Raw genomic sequence first — 18,857 nt, forward strand, 5'->3', positions numbered from 1 at the left:
CATGACCGGCGTGACCATGCCGGATTGGTGGTAGCAAAGAGGCATGGCAGAGACCCAGCTCCCCCCAGTAGCATGAATAGAGAGCACAACAGCACTGGTTTCTCAGCATGTCACCAGGGGTCGCACGACACAACATCGTCCCGCCCTGGGAAGAATTGCATCCTTATACAATTCTAGCTGTGGCACATTAGGAAACACCTAAAAAATTCACATTCAAGTTCCGATCGAGATGGCACCTGCAATACGCAGAAGTTCAGTCCTAGATGCACATATTACAATCTATGTTACACAAAAAAAAGTCACTTCACCACACCAACACAAGTGCCAGCTTGCACTATTCACGGAAAGTTCACACACACGCACTAGAGGAGCAGGCTGGGGCTTACGCGTCCGCTGTGGGCGACGTGGCCCAGGCCCTCCAGGAAGACTTTGCGGATTGCGCAACTTGGCGGATTGCGGCTGCCGTGAGCCGATTCTGAAGACCCAGTCGCATTACTTCCCTCCCCCGTTTTGGAATTTGGTGCATTTACTGTGGGTGAGGAGGAATATCCAGGACTTCCCTCCTGAAGTCCCAACGAGTGATACTGGGTCGCAGGCAATTGAAGCTGGAGGAAAAACTGTAATGACGCAAAGAAGACGGGGACGAAGCGAAGACACGAACAGACAGACGCGGGCGCCAGCTTCCAACTGTTTATTATCAGAAACCGCGCCGATTTATATACGCTGCCGAACAAGGTAATCTGATAACAGAAATTGAGACATCGCAGAACTAACAATTCATCATGTGCCATAAATACAGAGACAAGGCATGCGCCGGAACTGCACTAACGCGATCGAACTATGAAAACGTGCCAGCACCTATGAACACGTGCCAACCCTAGTGAGAGGCAAAATGAATATCCCACATTCTAAACTCTACATGTCTAAATGCTATCTTTCAAAAAGATAGCTTCTTTCTCGCTTAGATCGAGTGATGGGGCATTAACGCACTGGCTACCTGCCCTCTTTATTAGAAACGCTTCAATTGTCTCCCTTTCAGTGCGGCTGTTTGCTCTCCTAAGAAATGTGGTTTGACTGAAGTGTGGCGCACAACCACAGCGCTTGCAGTGGTCTGCCAAGTGCCCGCCCATGTTGCTGCTGGCCGCCAAGCGGTGCTCCCTTGCACGATCGTTGAAACACCGGCCTGTTTGGCCGATGTACACCCTACCGCAGCTTAGGGGGATATTATATACCACATTGCTGACACACTCGGTGTATCGCGTGGCGTGCTTCTTGGAGCAAGCAGCCGGCTGCTTATCCGCCATCAAAGGGCAAATCCTGGCCAGTTTGCATGGAGCGGAAAATACAATGCGCACACTATATCTGGCTGCGATCTTCTTTATATTGTGCGAGAGCCGGTGAACGTAAGGAATTATGTGCGTACTCATTTTTTCTTTTGGCTCCTGCACTTTTCTTCCACGTTTCAACTTCTGCAAGAGGCTTTCACACACACCCGTGATAACGGAGGGAGGAAATCGAGCGTCTTTCAGCCTGTTAATCCGATTACTAAATCCCGTAACAAGACGGTGCTCACATGACTTCATCAAAGCTGAATTGAGGCATGTGATAGCTATGCCTCTCTTGATTAGCTTAGAATGTGCGCTGTCATACGGCAAAAGGCTCTTCTTAGTCCTAGGGTTATACATCCAGCACAGGTGGTCCTTCGTGAAACTAAGTTTAACATCCAGAAATTGAATGGAATTGTCTTGAGGCAATTCCGAAGTGAATTCTAGTCCGCCAGATTCCTTTAAAAAGATGTTAGTTAATTCTGCAACAGCTACGTCAAGGCTAGTGTCGGGTAAACTTAAAAACACAAGATAGTCGTCAACATATCTGTAAACCTTAACAACACTGCTGTTGTCGGTTTTGGCATGAATGCGTTTGTCAATGGATGAAAGAAAGATGTCGCACAAAACCGGGGCCACAGATGAACCGATGCAGATGCCGTTTTTCTGAACATAATATGAACCGTTAAAACACACGATGGTGGAATGCAAATAAAATCGTAAAAACTCTAAAAATTGATCCGTACTCATCCCAGCATAGTTCTGGAAGTCTACTTCACCCGACGCCTCGATGGACTCGCGAACTGCATCAAACAGACCACTTTGCGGTACGGAATAAAATAAGTCCTGCACATCAAAAGAAAAAGCAGTCCTGGCGGTTGCCAACTTGCCTTGCGCTAGATCTTGTACTAGGTCTGTCGAACTGCGCACCAAGAACGAGTCCTGTACGTCCAGCTTGCCGAGGCATTGTTGCAGATAGCTGCTGACCTCGTCTTGCCACGTGCCCTTGTCGGAGACGATCACTCTGAGCGGACACTCTGTCTTGTGAGTCTTGCCGGTGAAGAAGACTTCAAGGCTATCTTTTACAGACTTGCTTACTTCTTTTTGAAGGTGCTTCAAATTTCTTTCCTTTAGCAAGCGTAGAGCCAAAGATTTTTGCTTTTTAGGCAAGACATTTGACGGTTTGAAATTCTTCTGAATCGCCTCTTGGGCTTTCGCATTGAACAATCCCTTTGGCATCAGGACAAACCCACCCTCCTTATCAGCTTCGACAACGGCTAGTCCTTCCTCTTTTAAACACTTCACAATTTTCTTAATCGGGGGTTTCTTTCCTGGCTTGTCACTCACCGTGCGTAGTAGGCAGTCGACTCCGTCAGCAATGGCCCGTTCCCGATCTGGCTCGGACGCGCGACTCGCAACATCCCGTACCATGGTCACAAGTTGCGACCGCGTCGCGGAAGGCTGGTAGCTGTATTTCGGTCCATTTTCTAACACATGTTGAACGCCGCGAGGAACTGAAGCACCTCCAAGTACGGTTACAGAAGACGTGCCTGCAACTGCCCGCTCTCGCCGTGGAAGTCCGAGCCGGGTTCGCTGCCAAAGGAATTCTGTGCTTTGCGCCGCCAACTTTTGGAAATCCGTGAGGCTTCCTCCGGTACCGTAGCGCTCAACAAGTATCTTCAGCCAGTCCTGGTATAAGCGAACTTGACGCCACAGTTCCGACTTGAGTACTTTGCAAGTTCTTCGGGTGTGTCCCCATGACGGTTCTAAAAATTCCAAAGAGGAGCTGCACTTCCAACGGCACCACCCTCCGCTTGATGTAGTGCGAGAGTAGCCTTGACCGGCATAATGAAATAGCGATGAGGTTAACGCAGGAGTAAATCTGATGCTGCGCGGTTTGACGACACAAAAAAGAGCTCACTGTAGAAGAAATGCAAGTCAACAGGGCTTGTTGCTGAGCTAGTTGGTTCATAACTTGAGGAAAAACTGTAATGACGCAAAGAAGACGGGGACGAAGCGAAGACATGAACAGACAGACACGGGCGCCAACTTCCAACTGTTTATTATCAGAAACCGCGCCGATTTATATACGCTGCCGAACAAGGTAATCCGATAACAGAAATTGAGACATCGCAGAACTAACAATTCATCATGTGCCATAAATACAGAGACAAGGCATGCGCCGGAACTGCACTAACGCGATCGAACTATGAAAACATGCCAGCACCTATGAACACGTGCCAACCCTAGTGAGAGGCAAAATGAATATCGCACATTCTAAACTCTACATGTCTAAATGCTATCTTTCAAAAAGATAGCTTCTTTCTCGCTTAGATCGAGTGAAGGGGCACTAACGCACTGGCTACCTGCCCTCTTTATTAGAAACGCTTCAATTATCTCCCTTTCAGTGCGGCTGTTTGCTCTCCTAAGAAACGTGGTTTGACTGAAGTGTGGCGCACAACCACAGCGCTTGCAGTGGTCTGCCAAGTGCCCGCTCATGTTGCTGCTAACCGCCAAGCGGTGCTCCCTTGCACGATCGTTGAAACACCGGCCTGTTTGGCCGATGTTCGGCAGCGTATATAAATCGGCGCGGTTTCTGATAATAAACAGTTGGAAGTTGGCGCCCGTGTCTGTCTGTTCATGTCTTCGCTTCGTCCCCGTCTTCTTTGCGTCATTACAGTTTTTCCTCAAGTTATGAACCAACTAGCTCAGCAACAAGCCCTGTTGAATTGAAGCTGGGCTTCAGCAGATGTAGAGTCGCACGGGACAGCAGGGCCGCCGTGAATGGCCTGCGCAGGGAACACCTGGTTGCTGATGTCCAATCTCGAATGCGGCCGTCGACGATGACGTCGTCGTCCTGGAGCCGGCGCAGCTCGCTGGCGTCCTGCTGCCGTAGCGCCAGAGGCAGCCGACGCAGCTTGGCAGACACTGGCACTATGTGCTGCCGCCTCTTGGCCCGGCAGGTGCTTGAACCCCGGAGGTATACCTGCAGGAAGCTGCGAGGAAAGTGGTGTAGCCAGACGACACGCCAACGTTGTGCCGTCGATCAGGAGTCCCAACTGCTGGATGGCGTCGAGCCCCAGCAGTGAAGTACCATGTGCTGTCACGTAGAAGGTGACAAAGGCGTGCTTGCCACGGTGCTGCAAGTCTGTGCGGAAATACCCTAGGACCGATATGTGGTGCTTCGAAAAATTCTGCAGTTGTATGGACGTTTGGAGCAGTCGGTGCTTAGAAGCGAAAAGCATGTCGAAGGCCTTCTTTGTCATTAACGATGCAGTGGCTCCGGTGTCCACCAGCAATGACATGTGGCTATGTCCTCTGACGACAACAGGGATGCGCAAGTCCCTTGGGCTAGTCGGCGAAGCTTGCACGGACAGGACAGTGGCAGTGCCGGAGTTAGCATCTTGGACGGGGGCAACTTCCTGCACCGACGCTTGCCGTTTACGGCAGACTGCCGCGAAATGCCCTTTGATACGGCAGAATTGGCAAATTTTCTTTTTGGCTTGACAATTTCTGTAAGTCGCCAAATGGCCTAACTTGCTGCAGCGAAAACAGGGGCCGACTTGAGGCTTGAGCGCAAGCTGTTGCACTTGCTGGCATAGAAAGCAGTCTTGAACCAGCACCGTCGGGCCCGCGCAGCCATCTTGGATGCGGCCGCCCGACTTGGGGGGGAAGCTGCCGCCATGTTGAGTCAGATGTGGGGCCAGTAGAGTGTACTAGATAGGGGTAGTGGGGCGAGGGAGAGCCGGCAGCAATGGCGCGCAGTGAGCCTCAAAGTACGGAAATTCTAACCAGCCGCGTGGCGGCGTTGCTGTGCCTTTCACCTGGCACTGGCGGCGCGCATGCCGGGCGCGGTCAGTTGGAATGTTTGGCGCGCCTCGACATGTTCTACAGAACTTTTTGGCATTATCGCCCTCGCGTGCTGTTTTTTGCGTGACAGTCTCGCAAGATGAGCAAACCACGTCACAGAAATTACAGTTTTCCACCTGGTTGCAAGACAGGATACGGTGGTATGAAAAATGTCCCTAAACTGTCTGTTTGGTGTGCCCGACGACATCGAGCGTCGTCGAGTGAGGGAGTGGAATCTCCGCTGTGCAGACAAAAGCGACTGACGCTATCCGCGAACTTCATTTTGAAGTAAAATATATATTGAGGGACAAAGTACAAAGTCTGAAGCAAAGTATATTCTTAGGCGTCACCTAAGAAAATCGATGAGCTGCTCATGCAAGGCAAGTTGGATGAAGCACAGAAATGTTTGGTTTTAACCCCAGCTCCTTGCAGTCACCACTTGTATTTAGTTGTGGAAAAGAGTGACTCACGGCTGGTCTGCTACATGGCGGGTTATGTAGCCACGAAATTTGTTTTGAAGTGTGACTGTTCATCATGCAGGGATCTTCATCAAAATCCAAGTGAGGTAGCGGAGAATCGGCTCCCGTCAGGGTTCACAGAGCAGTGTGACCGGGGCGGTCTTCTATATCCATCAAAGGAGCTCCACACCTCCATCTCTACAGTTGAGGACCTATTCACAGAATGTTCTAGCGTCAACAGGCTTCAAAGAAACAGCATATCTGATGTTGTGGCCCTTGTAAGCAAGAAATTTCTTCCTTGCAACATCGTGGTCTGTACATTTCACAGTGAGGATAGTCTCAAAGTTGTTTCTTTTAACAGCGGAGCTGTTTAAGCTAGCCGTAATTTGTGTGTTCAGCCTGCCAGAAAAACTATCATAACAAAAAATGGGTATGTGCCACAGAAATTGGGTAAATCCCACTATAATCACCACTGGTCTAAAAATTACAAAGGCAACAGCTAGCCCAACAAATCATAAACGCGTATGTGCCACAGAAAGTGGGTAAATCCCACTACTTGAACACATGTAGCATTCTTGAACACATAGCAGGGCTGCGTGAAAAAACACAGACGAAGAGAAGTACACAGGACGGGCGCCCAGTTTCACTGTTTCCAGCCTTGCGTGGCTTAGTGCAAGCTTCGCCCATTTTTTTTTAAATGTTCTTACGCGCCTGCACCTTTTGGTTAAAGGCCTCAACAGTGCTAACAGCACTAAGCGTCAGAGAGCCAAGCACATTAAACTGAGCAGGACTACTTAGATAAAAAGTGTGCGCAAATTCATGAGCCTTCAACTCGCTCACGCACGTTTGCTGCCGATGTATCCTGTTGTGAATAAAATGTTCCTGCTTGTTTTCAAATGCAATAAACAGTTTTGGCAGACTGATTTGTTGATAAAGTACGCGGATTTACTTTAAAAACTGGATAAGAGCGGGAGTGCACGAACAGGTTCGTAGGCGGCCAGCCCAGCGCACTCGCGGCGCCCAGGAGCCCAGGTGAAAGTCGCAGTGGCGCCATCTTCCGTCGTCGATGCAAATGGCCTCACCGGAAAGCTCGCCCTCGTCCCACTACCCCTATCTAGTACACTCTAGGGGCCAGCGAAGCAGCCGACCCGCCATTTTGAGCCGCTGCTGCGACGCACTGGATGCTGCCGTCGTAACCGGAGTGCGAGCCGAGTAGCCGCTCATTTTCTCCGAACGCCGCGTTGGCTTTGTTGAGCGCCTCCAAGTCGCGTCCAACTTCTTCGGCTTTCTGCAGCGTAAGGGCTTCCCCGTACGACAGTAGTTTGGCCCGTACATGTGCGGTGGTGACCCCGTGAATTACTTGGTCCCGCACTCTGTCGTCGTAAGTGGCGCCGAACTTGCATGACAGGGCCTTTTCTTTCAGCGCGGTGACGAAGTCGAGAAACGTTTCGCTGGCCAGTTGTTTGCGGCTCGTGAAAAGGTGCCGCTCGTCTAGCACGTTGTTGTCTCGGTGAAAAGCCAGTCTAAAAACTGGAGCACCGTGTCGTACACCGTTGCCATCGCCGCTTCTGTCTTCGGCACCGTGCCGAAACCCGACGCCGTAACTGCGCCATCCGCCTCCGCTTGAAGCTGCTCTTGTGCGGCGAAGTATTTGCGTTGGGCCTCGATGCCGAGCGCGCAGAGGAGCGCTGACGCACATCTTTCGTCCTCCCAGCCGCTTCCGCCGGCCGCCTTCAGGTGTACCTGGAAAATCTTGTGCCATATATGCCAAGGAATGGGAGGCTTGCCGGGAGCGTTGAGGAACAGAGGAAGGTTTGCAAAAGGGGCCGCCATGTGTGCAGGAGGTAGGCCGTAGGCTCAAGCAGGAAGGTGGCGTCGAAGAGGGAGCCGGAGCGGGAACAAAGCAAAGTCAGGTCGACGTCAATGTAGCAAGCAGGAAGGACAAAGCACCGATGTCCGGGAGAAATGTGACTCGCGGTAAGTGTCACTTACGTTGTGCTCTTCCTGGCGTCGCCTGTCGTAGTAGCATAGCGGTTCAACTACCTCTTCGCCATGTGTTGTGTAGGGCAGGAGCGCGGCGTAACCCGCGGCGGGCCGACGGAGAGGTCGAACGACGGGAGGGCGCGGAGTGACAACGCAGAGACCAAGCTTCGGCGAGACTGACGAGAGACTGCTCTCCCGTGTTTATTGCAGGCGGGTTTAAGGAGGGAGAAGTAAGGCTATTGGTCAGCGAGGCACGGGTCACATGACCGGCATGACCACGCCGGATTGGTGGTAGCAAAGAGGCATGGCAGAGACCCAGCTCCCCCCAGTAGCATGAATAGAGAGCACAACAGCACTGGTGTCTCAGCATGTCACCAGGGGTCGCACGACACAACAGCCGTCATCTACGACCCGAAGATTTCACAGAATATAAGAAGCGGTGGCTTAAGAAGGATGCAGTAGCGTTGGTCTTTGCAGACTACCCTTTACGTTTGCAGCCCAAAGTAACAACTGAACCAAGCATGGCAGGTATCACTAAACTTGACCGTGCTGCGTCCAAACAGTCAACGAATGCATGTACCAGTAGCAACGCTGTCTCGCAATTGCAACCATGTGCAGCGCTGACATTAGGTCCCGAAGCTGAAGAATCTGAGCCCATGGGCACCACATGCGCTACTGGCGAAACAACCGATAATCATCATGTACAGCGTCCAATGAATGTGTGCACAAGGCTGGTCAGGCTGCCCCACGCGACAAAAGCGTCCAGGTCGACAGCCATTCGGCCTCTATACTTTGCTCACTACCGAAAGGGGCAAATGGAAGAGAAAGGAGAAAGAGCTGAGGAGCTAGATACTAAGGCTACAACAGTCCGTCGACAAATACAAAAACGAGCTCAAGCAACTGACAACAGGCTGCATTTTTTACCCCTCTCACATTGGCGCAAGTTGAGAGTCGGTACTACGACTTCAGACTTGAACAACAGCGTCTGTTCACACACATCGGCCAGTGTTGCAGGAAGCGTACGACATATGCAGCTGTTTTTCTTTGTTTTTCCTATCACCACAGTTTAACTGGTTTAAGCTCTGAAATGGTGGAATCACTTGGCATAGTTCCTCATTTTCAGGCACCAGCTGTTGCTTTATCTCGGTGGCAACAAATGTAAGTCTCAAAAGCTTTACGAAGGGAACGGGTGATCATATATATCACTGCAAGCAGTCTAGTGGCATTTCGTGCTATTTAGCGCATGAACTCCAGGCTTGTGTATAAAGGAAGGAAGTGTTAATTTCAAGGGCTCGTGTTCTTTGTTATACACAATATTAATGAGCATTAACAGACAATAATGCCAAGGAAAGTATAGGGGATGTTTTTAGAAGTAAATGCAAGGTAAAATGTGAAGAAAGAAAAGTGGACGAAAAGATAGCTTGCCGCGGGCAGGGACCGAACCTGCGACCTTCGAATAACGCGTCCGATGCTCTACCAACTGAGCTACCGCGGCGGCCATCCCCCCGTCGTTTATAGATATATACCCTATAAAAGGGTATATATATGTACATTTAAACGTGGGAGCGTCAGTCAGCGCCACCAGTAGCCATGACGGCGAGTGTGGAACACTCTTTTTCTGCCTGTTGGCGTCACGTAGCACGTGAACTTATTACGATATGGCAGCTGACCAATAATCCCTCGCATACCTTAACTTGATGCTTTCAGGTGGTATGCAAGGGATTATTGGTCAGCTGCCATATCGTAATAAGTTCACGTGCTACGTGACGCCAACAGGCAGAAAAAGAGTGTTCCACACTCGCCGTCATGGCTACTGGTGGCGCTGACTGACGCTCCCACGTTTAAATGTACATATATATACCCTATAAAGTGGATGGGGGGTGGCCGCCGCGGTAGCTCAGTTGGTAGAGCATCGGACGCGTTATTCGAAGGTCGCAGGCTTGTGTATAGTGTGCTACACCAGCAGACGGTAGCCTGAATCGAGGAACTTTAAGCGCCCCAGCTTTCAGTATTAGGTCCTGGCAAATGCTGCTTTCAAAAATCCACTTTCAGACTGTCAAAAACCGACTCTCAGTCAAGTGAACTTAACTGCCTCAAAACAATCTTCCGCTCATCACTGGCATGCGCTCTCTGGTATGGGCCTAGCAGACAACATGCGAGCGTCTCGATCAAATAGCCACGAATGACACATGCCTTTGAAATGGGCTGGTTGCCTAGAACGACAAGCGCTTCATGATTCCCGTTTAGAAGTTTTCATTCCACTTTAAACAGAGCGAATACAGCCGAAAACTGAACCATATAGCAGCTTAGAATGCAGCCACAGCATTCGTTTCCGTGAGCGACGATGCGACGGCGGGTCTACTCCGGTGGCAGTGCCTAATGGCTAAAAGCCGCACTAGCGCAGACGGCCGGTTCCCATTGTGTTCCTCTCCTTCGCCCAGGCACAGAAAGATAGAGGAGGCACTGGCTCAGCGATAATTCATCAGCTGTAGCATCAACGAAGTGCATCACTTCACAATTGTACATACACTGGGCACCCTATGAGCGCTACAGCGGGAGCTTGCAGCCGCTTCTCCAGCATATGCTGCGACTCTGATGCATGTTCCACATAAACCTAGTGTTTTTTTAATCCATGCTTGTTTACAGCATGCCTGTGGATGACCAACCTAAGTCTGCACAATTGCATTTCTTAACCAGTTTTCTGTTTATGTGAGTTTTGTTAATACAAAGTTCACCGTGCATATTTTGTCATAGTTACTGTCGCACATTGAGTGAGCCAGTGGTAGGAAAGGCTGTCAAATGTGCATTTATGTTTCTGTTACAGGGGTGTTCCGGCAGTGGTGGACTTCGCGGCCATGCGCGATGCCGTCCAGCGGCTCGGAGGAGACCCATGCAAGATAAACCCGCTCTGCCCCTCGGACTTGGTGGTGGACCACTCCATCCAAGTGGACTTCTCTCGCATGTGAGGCCTTGGTCAGATGCACACACATGCATTTAGCACACGAGTAGCTAGAGTGAGCGAGGCGCATTCCTTGGTGGGGGGGGGGGCTAGCCAATGAATGGCGCCTGTTTCCAGCCTCTTGTGCCAGGCGCCCAACCCGGGGGGAGGAGGATGCCCACGGCCCCGCCTGCAGTACCCCATCTGCCCTTTTCACGGCCGCCCGGCTGTCGGGTGCGTCTCTGGCTGGGGAACGTAAGCGTAGGGTGTCTCCCCCTCCATGGTGAGTCCCACGGGGGCACACACACACGAGGAGAACCAGCCAGCTGGTGGTGGCCAGTTTATTCATTCGCCCCACATTTTGCTTCTTTTGGAGTTGAACAACTGCATATCGAATAGCATTCCTTGCGCCAAATGTGATTCCAATTCAATGACATTGAAACGTGCATTGTGACAGGAGTACAATAGAACCTTGTTAATAGTATGTTCCCATTGCATGCAATTTCCCAAGGCCAACATCTGCAACCAGGAACACAAAGAATGACCGAATACAGTAATGCTTCTTTTTCACTTCTTAATGTGTTCTTGGAAAACTTGATTATTTGGCACCGATATTCAGTTTATTACCACATGACGATTGTATAATATGCTTTCCAACCACTACAGTTCATGTGCAATATGAATTGGTCGCAAAGCACGTGCTATCGAGAGCAGTGGCGACCCACTGCGGCAGCTTTCCTGCAGTACTCTTTTTTACATGCTCTCTCCTTCGCATTCACAGCTATAGTTGCCAACCTCGCATCAATACGCGCATTTTCAATAGCCTGCATGTAATAGTGCTGTTCAAAGCATGCTGATAATTTGCGATAATGTAAACGTACTCGAGTTTCCTTCCACTATTGAGAACGATTTTCGTGGGCATTGTTTACAGAGACGTTGCTTGTGGGCAGACACAGGCCTTGGGAAAAGGTTTTTCAAAACCATTGCTTTCAACATCTGCAATGCAAAATTTATGCTGCGGCAAACAGTTCAGTGAAAAGATGTGCTGGAAATGCCAGAAGAGGACACTGCACATGGTAAGACAGGAAATTGCGCAACACAGCGGTTTTCAGGAAGGCATCTCTTACCTTTTTTTCGGCCGGTACTTTGATATCGTTTGACAGCCTTCTCATTCCCACCCTCTTCACCTCTGAGGACTGCTTAGCAAAAGTGCAAATATAAAAAAGAAAGTGTGGCGTAGTAAGTGCACTGACGCTGCCAGTGGAATCCTCACCAGCCTTTTGGGCAAAGATCTTTGACCTGGCCGTTTGCAATCACAAATGACAAATCGATGCTCATTAAAAGGGAAGTTTAAAAGCCAACACTGGAACTTAGAGGGCAAGAGCACCGTCTGCTCCTTATGGCACAAAAGATGGTGCGCCTATCGCAAGATGAGTCGGTGACTAGATAGTGATTACATTGTGTCACACCGGACAAATCGTGCAACTGTGCATTGAAAAGCGTACGCGTTATTTGGCCCAGTATTATCAACATGCGACGGGTCCCATCTTACTCTGGAGGGGCTCCCGTGCACTGCTTGCACAGCCAGGAATGACTGTCAGTGTGCACACGGGATCAGCCATGCAATGTGTTGATGCACAGACATGCGATCTGTTGGCGTGAGGCATGGAGGAAGGAAAAGACCTATCCCAATGTATCGTGAAAAGTGTCGTGGTCAAATTGAGAGGGTAAACAAACAGAACAGCAGATGGCACGGCCAAGGCTCTCAGTGTTATGGAGGATCGATGTTTCACAGAACATTTTAAGCTCCGGAATAAACTTGGTGTGCTCCTTTACCTGGCTGTTCTTCGGTAGCAGGAAATTTTGTCATGCTGAATTTCCTCGAGTTTTGTAACAGTCCAGGGAGTATATACTGGTACGTTCCACAATTGAGAACATTCGGTGCGTGCAGCATCTTGTTCAAACTAACACGGGAGCTTTTTGTGCTTTCTTTGTTATGTGTTGGCTGTTGGAAACAGTGCTGGGCATATGCCGGGCACAAATGTTGAAAATGTGCACCGAGGAAGTTTGCTTTATCTTCCAGGCTGTCTCCCTCTGTGTTTATTATTCTCTTTCGCGACCGCAATAGGGAAGGGTGTCAGAAGTTTTTTTTTATTAAATAAAGTCATTATACTATATTGCCGCCGGTCCCTGCAAGTTATCTTTTCTTCCACTTTTCTTTCTTCACATTTATATTCCAAACACTACAGATAACACCCCCTATACTTTCCTTGGCGTTATTGTCTGTTAGTTCTCATTAATATTGTGTCTAACAAAGAAAACGAGCCCTTAAGAGTCATCTTCTTTCCTTCATTCATAGCGAGGGCAGACTTGATGCCTTCAGGTAGTATGCGAGGGATTATTGGTCAGCTGCCAGCTCGTAAAAAGGTCACGTGCTTCGTGACGCCAACAGGTAGAAAAAAGAGTTCCACACTCGCCGCCATGGCTGCGACTGGCACTGACTAACACTCCTAGGTTTACATGCACATATATACCCCAAAAAGTGGACGGGAGGATGACCGCCGCCGTAGCTCAGTGGTAGAGCATCGGACGCGTTATTCGAAGGTCGCATGTTCGGTCCCTGCCGGCGGCAAGTTATCTTTTCGTCCACTTTTCTTTCTTCACATTTATATTCCAAACACTACAGATAACACCCCCTATACTTTCCTTGGCGTTATTGTCTGTTAGTTCTCATTAATATTGTGTCTGACAAAGAAAACGAGCCCTTAAGAGTCATCTTCTTTCCTTCATTCATAGCGAGGGTCTCGTTCTGGCAGACTTGATGCCTTCAGGTAGTATGCGAGTGATTATTGGTCAGCTGCCAGCTCGTAAAAAGGTCACGTGCTTCGTGACGCCAACAGGTAGAAAAAAGAGTTCCACACTCGCCGCCATGGCTGCGACTGGCGCTGACTAACACTCCTAGGTTTACATGCACATATATACCCCAAAAAGTGGACGGGAGGATGACCGCCGCCGTAGCTCAGTGGTAGAGCATCGGACGCGTTAATCGAAGGTCGCATGTTCGGTCCCTGCCGGCGGCAAGTTATCTTTTCGTCCACTTTTCTTTCTTCACATTTATATTCCAAACACTACAGATAACACCCCCTATACTTTCCTTGGCGTTATTGTCTGTTAGTTCTCATTAATATTGTGTCTGACAAAGAAAACGAGCCCTTAAGAGTCATCTTCTTTCCTTCATTCATAGCGAGGGTCTCGTTCTGGCAGACTTGATGCCTTCAGGTAGTATGCGAGTGATTATTGGTCAGCTGCCAGCTCGTAAAAAGGTCACGTGCTTCGTGACGCCAACAGGTAGAAAAAAGAGTTCCACACTCGCCGCCATGGCTGCGACTGGCGCTGACTAACACTCCTAGGTTTACATGCACATATATACCCCAAAAAGTGGACGGGAGGATGACCGCCGCCGTAGCTCAGTGGTAGAGCATCGGACGCGTTAATCGAAGGTCGCATGTTCGGTCCCTGCCGGCGGCAAGTTATCTTTTCGTCCACTTTTCTTTCTTCACATTTATATTCCAAACACTACAGATAACACCCCCTATACTTTCCTTGGCGTTATTGTCTGTTAGTTCTCATTAATATTGTGTCTAACAAAGAAAACGAGCCCTTAAGAGTCATCTTCTTTCCTTCATTCATAGCGAGGGTCTCGTTCTGGCAGACTTGATGCCTTCAGGTAGTATGCGAGTGATTATTGGTCAGCTGCCAGCTCGTAAAAAGGTCACGTGCTTCGTGACGCCAACAGGTAGAAAAAAGAGTTCCACACTCGCCGCCATGGCTGCGACTGGCGCTGACTAACACTCCTAGGTTTACATGCACATATATACCCCAAAAAGTGGACGGGAGGATGACCGCCGCCGTAGCTCAGTGGTAGAGCATCGGACGCGTTATTCGAAGGTCGCATGTTCGGTCCCTGCCGGCGGCAAGTTATCTTTTCGTCCACTTTTCTTTCTTCACATTTATATTCTAAACACTACAGATAACACCCCCTATACTTTCCTTGGCGTTATTGTCTGTTAGTTCTCATTAAAATTGTGTCTAACAAAGAAAACGAGCCCTTAAGAGTCATCATCTTTCCTTCATTCATAGCGAGGGTCTCGTTCTGGCAGACTTGATGCCTTCAGGTAGTATGCGAGTGATTATTGGTCAGCTGCCAGCTCGTAAAAAGGTCACGTGCTTCGTGACGCCAACAGGTAGAAAAAAGAGTTCCACACTCGCCGCCATGGCTGCGACTGGCGCTGACTAACACTCCTAGGTTTACATGCACATATATACCCCAAAAAGTGGACGGGAGGATGACCGCCGCCGTAGCTCAGTGGTAGAGCATCGGACGCGTTATTCGAAGGTCGCATGTTCGGTCCCTGCCGGCGGCAAGTTATCTTTTCGTCCACTTTTCTTTCTTCACATTTATATTCCAAACACTACAGATAACACCCCCTATACTTTCCTTGGCGTTATTGTCTGTTAGTTCTCATTAATATTTCTGTTATGTATATCAAAATGAAGCTAATGAAATGGTCTTTCGTACAGATTGAAATATCTCCCATAAAGATTATACGTAGTAATAATAAAAAATGTCCTATTGAACACTTGCTGCAAGGACAATATAAAAAAGTTGGAATAAGCATAGATACTTAAGCAAAAATAGTACAGTAAAAAATTACACCATTTCCCGCTAAAGTGGACCATGAGGCGATGCGAAGCCGGAACACTTGCACGATCGCGTTTCGTTGGCGTTCTTTGGGCATGCTACCGACCTCGCGTCGTGGAACGCGAAGAGGAACGCTACGCGCGTTTTGTCTTCCCTTAGCCTGGCCGTTAATTCTCACGGGGCGAGCGGGGAACCCAGTCTTCAGGCGTGCGAGAGGGGGGCAGCGTAGGAGAGGAGAGAGAGGGGGAGGGGACGCGCATGCGCTGGTGCTCATCGCGGCGATGCGCAGGAGAGAATTTCGGCATGTCTAGTTCGCGTTTCAGAGGAAGAGTGGAAAGGGGGAGGGGAAAGGGACAGTGGAGAGGGGGAGGGGAGGGTGAAAGTGGAGATGGGAGAGGAGAGGGAAAGTGGAGAGGGGAGGAGAGAGGGTGATTGGAGAGGGTATGCGCAGTAAGGGCGGTCACGCCGCACACCACCACCACCGCCACCACCGGATTGAACTCCGCCATAAGATACTTCGCATCTAAAAAAAATCCAAGATATACAAAGCATGCCTCATTGCCCCTTTTCTTACTTTGAAAAGTTTGGTACACATATCCACAGCACATTTTTTTGGTGTGCATCTAAACGAGTGCCCAATGGGGCTTCCACGTAGACCCCCACGCGTGCCGGATTGATAGGTTCGCCTATTGCATGGGCATGCGCAGATAAGTTTTCGTGCCTTCTTTCTTTTTCGCCGTTGTGCATCTATTCAGTTGTTAGTCTGCGTTTGTGGTGTCCTGACTTCTTTCTTGCATCCGTGTTTGCACGCCCTGTCTTTTTAGAATCATTATGAAAGACTTCTTAATATTGTCACCTAAGTGTTTGTGCCACTGTGGACTAGAGGACGCTACTAGCCGAAGACGAAGTTGAAGTGTCTCGGTTTTAGATCGATGGTGGTGTACTGTTCATAGTGCGTCAACGCTACACCTCTTACATATTGTAAATATACTGTAAATACTGCAACTCTACGCGTAACATTTTGGTGGAGGTGCAAGGTAGTCTCTACGAAAGTCAGACCTGGATCTCCACAGCGGACGTCACATCGGTTCCGCTGCTGTGGCTACCGACAGTGTCCCGGCCACTCCGGCACCAGTGCAGTATGTCATGAATCCGCTGTGTGATCTGGGAATCGTCACCGGTACTGCAAAGGTAGACGTCGAAGAGTGGCTGGCGATGTACCAGCGCGTCGCCAACAGTTACAGGTGGGATCCAACACTTATGCTGGCGAACGTGATATTCTATTGTAACAGTATGGAGAGCTGGGCGAGTTGGTTTGAGGACATTCTTGGAAACATTTCGGCGCGCGCACAAAAGACGGAAACGAAGACGAGTCGCCTTGTAAATCCGCCCCTTCTGGGTCATTTTGATTCGTCTGCTGACACTGAAGTTCATACAGATGCAAGTGGCCATGGCATTGGTGCTATTTTGTCCCAGCGACAGCGGGAGATGAATCATGTAATTAGCCGCCTTCTATCGCTTTCAGAGTGCAATTACTCGATCACAGAACGTGAGTGCCTCGCCCTTGTTTGGGCCATTGCCAAGTTTCGACCATACTTGTTCGGACGACATATCACCGTGGTAACAGACCATCATGCCTCCTCACTCAAAGACCGTACGGGACGGCTCGGTTGCTGGGCTTTACGCCTCCAAGAATACACATTTTCTGTGTCGTTCAAATCTGGACGGCTGCACAAGGATGTCGACTGCCTCTCCCATCGATACCCCATCAACCCACCTGACACCACCGAAACTGATTTGGATGCCTGTGTTTTGTCGCTCAGCAACTTCCTACACGTCACCAACGAGCAGCGTTGTGACCCATATTTGCAATCTCTTATACAACGCCTCACCTCAGAACAACGGGACGGCCCCCTCCGTATGTTTGTCCTGCACGACGGTACCCAGTGATGGAAGTGCTGCTCCAGTTGCTCCAAACTGCTCCAAAAGAGAAATGCTGCTCCATGCTGCTCCAAACTGTAATTTTTGTTAGGAACTGCTCCAGACCTGCGCCGAAATGGCACTGGTAAACTGAAAACAATGAACTTTAAGCACATGATCATTCAGCGAGCCTTAACATAACAAAAAACATGCTGTCTGCTATCATTCTATATTTTGCGGACATTTTTTTTTGGCGATGAAGAGAAGGCTGCGGAGCCAAACTATGCGTGTGCTACCGCTGAAGAAAAAAGGCCTACAACTGCGTCTTTGTTTTCTGCGTGAGAATTAAGCAAAACAACATTGCTATATTTTCTATGGGACACTGTTTAAAAAGAGGCGCAGCACGCACCAAGGAAATGTAAAATTTATATTTGTGTTACTATGTGCAGTGTCATTTCACGTTTTTGCACATGTGAAAACGTCGCAACTTTACGTGCACGTCACAGTCAAAATTGTGTCTTCCGTCTTCAGGTGAGCGCTCGTCGTCCTCCTACTTTTCTGATGACTCACCGAAGGAACTTGTGACGAATTTCACTGACAAATGGCTGTCAGGCAGACGAAGCAAATAGTGTGCAATGTTATTATTTGACCATGGCCGCCCAAATAATCCAACAACCGTCACAAGAGATACGGAAGGTTCACAAACTGAAACTAAATTCGAAACGCATGCCAAACCGGGCTACTTCGCGGTGCAGTAATGTGCAGTAGCTCCGCCCCCGTAGCCTTTTCTTCATTGCCAAGAGAACTTGTCCGCGAGTATAGTATGTACTATAGTATGCTAGTATGGAGTTTCTGTACTAGCTCCATCTAGCATATCGACAATGCCACAAGTAGTGGCATTGTCGATATGTCTCAGATTTAGCTCTATGAGCTGTACATGACAGGCAGACTATGTTGGTAACATGTGTGTGAGATTAGTTTGGTATCTTACTGATTAGTACTAACTGCTGGTGGGAGGACTCTGATGTGTGACTGATCACATTTATCACTTTGTCATTTCCGACCTCATTTTTGCCACAAGAAATGGCAAGGCTGTTTTTTCAACCTATCTGAATTTGGTTTCTTGTCTTTTTTTTTCCTCTTCTTTTTTTAAAATTTCAAATGCAGGCTATTTTGGTGAAATATGAAAATAACAGATTTCTTTGCTCTGTTACTGATTATAAACTGCTCTATGTGATTCTAGTTTCTTTTATAATTTGGGGCTCAGCTTCATCGGTTTTACATCATTTTTGTCACAAGTACCCGATATTTTAAATATATAGCTCATCTTACTTAGTGTTCAGTGACCACCCATCTGCTTAATTATTTGTTTGTTGCAATTTGCAGTGATAATTGTAGCATGTGCAATATCTTTAATAAGTAATAATACTTATGAGATGCTTAAATTGAATAATGCTTTAAACTCCAGGAGTCGTTCGGAATATTTTGCCATCTGCTCCAAAAATGTCAATAGCTGCTCCAAACTAGCATTTTTTCTGCTCCAGAGTGTGCTCCAAAAAGCAAAATGTCGCTTCCATCACTGGGTACCTTATATCGACGCAATATGACACCGCATGGTGCTGAACTGCTTCTCGTTGTTCCTCAGCATCTGCGACCATCTATCCTCTCGCAATTGCACGATG

General features: G+C 48.8%; 1 protein-coding gene across 3 annotated transcripts in view; it reads left to right on the forward strand.

Annotated features, from left to right (window-relative positions):
- LOC119394543 (cytoplasmic aconitate hydratase) overlaps window positions 1-18,857 on the forward strand; it is a 486,597-nt gene that overhangs the window by 30,748 nt on the left and 436,992 nt on the right. For 2 of the 3 annotated variants that reach the window (XM_037661865.2, XM_037661864.2), the window contains 2 exons: window positions 10,440-10,577; window positions 10,692-10,787. In XM_037661865.2, the coding sequence (XP_037517793.1) occupies window positions 10,440-10,577; window positions 10,692-10,787 (234 nt within the window). The remainder of the gene's footprint in view (window positions 1-10,439; window positions 10,578-10,691; window positions 10,788-18,857) is intronic. The other variant, XM_037661866.2, reaches the window with a different exon arrangement.

This window comes from Rhipicephalus sanguineus, chromosome 5 (genome assembly GCF_013339695.2).
Source record: "Rhipicephalus sanguineus isolate Rsan-2018 chromosome 5, BIME_Rsan_1.4, whole genome shotgun sequence".
NCBI classification, from domain to species: Eukaryota; Metazoa; Arthropoda; class Arachnida; order Ixodida; family Ixodidae; genus Rhipicephalus; species Rhipicephalus sanguineus.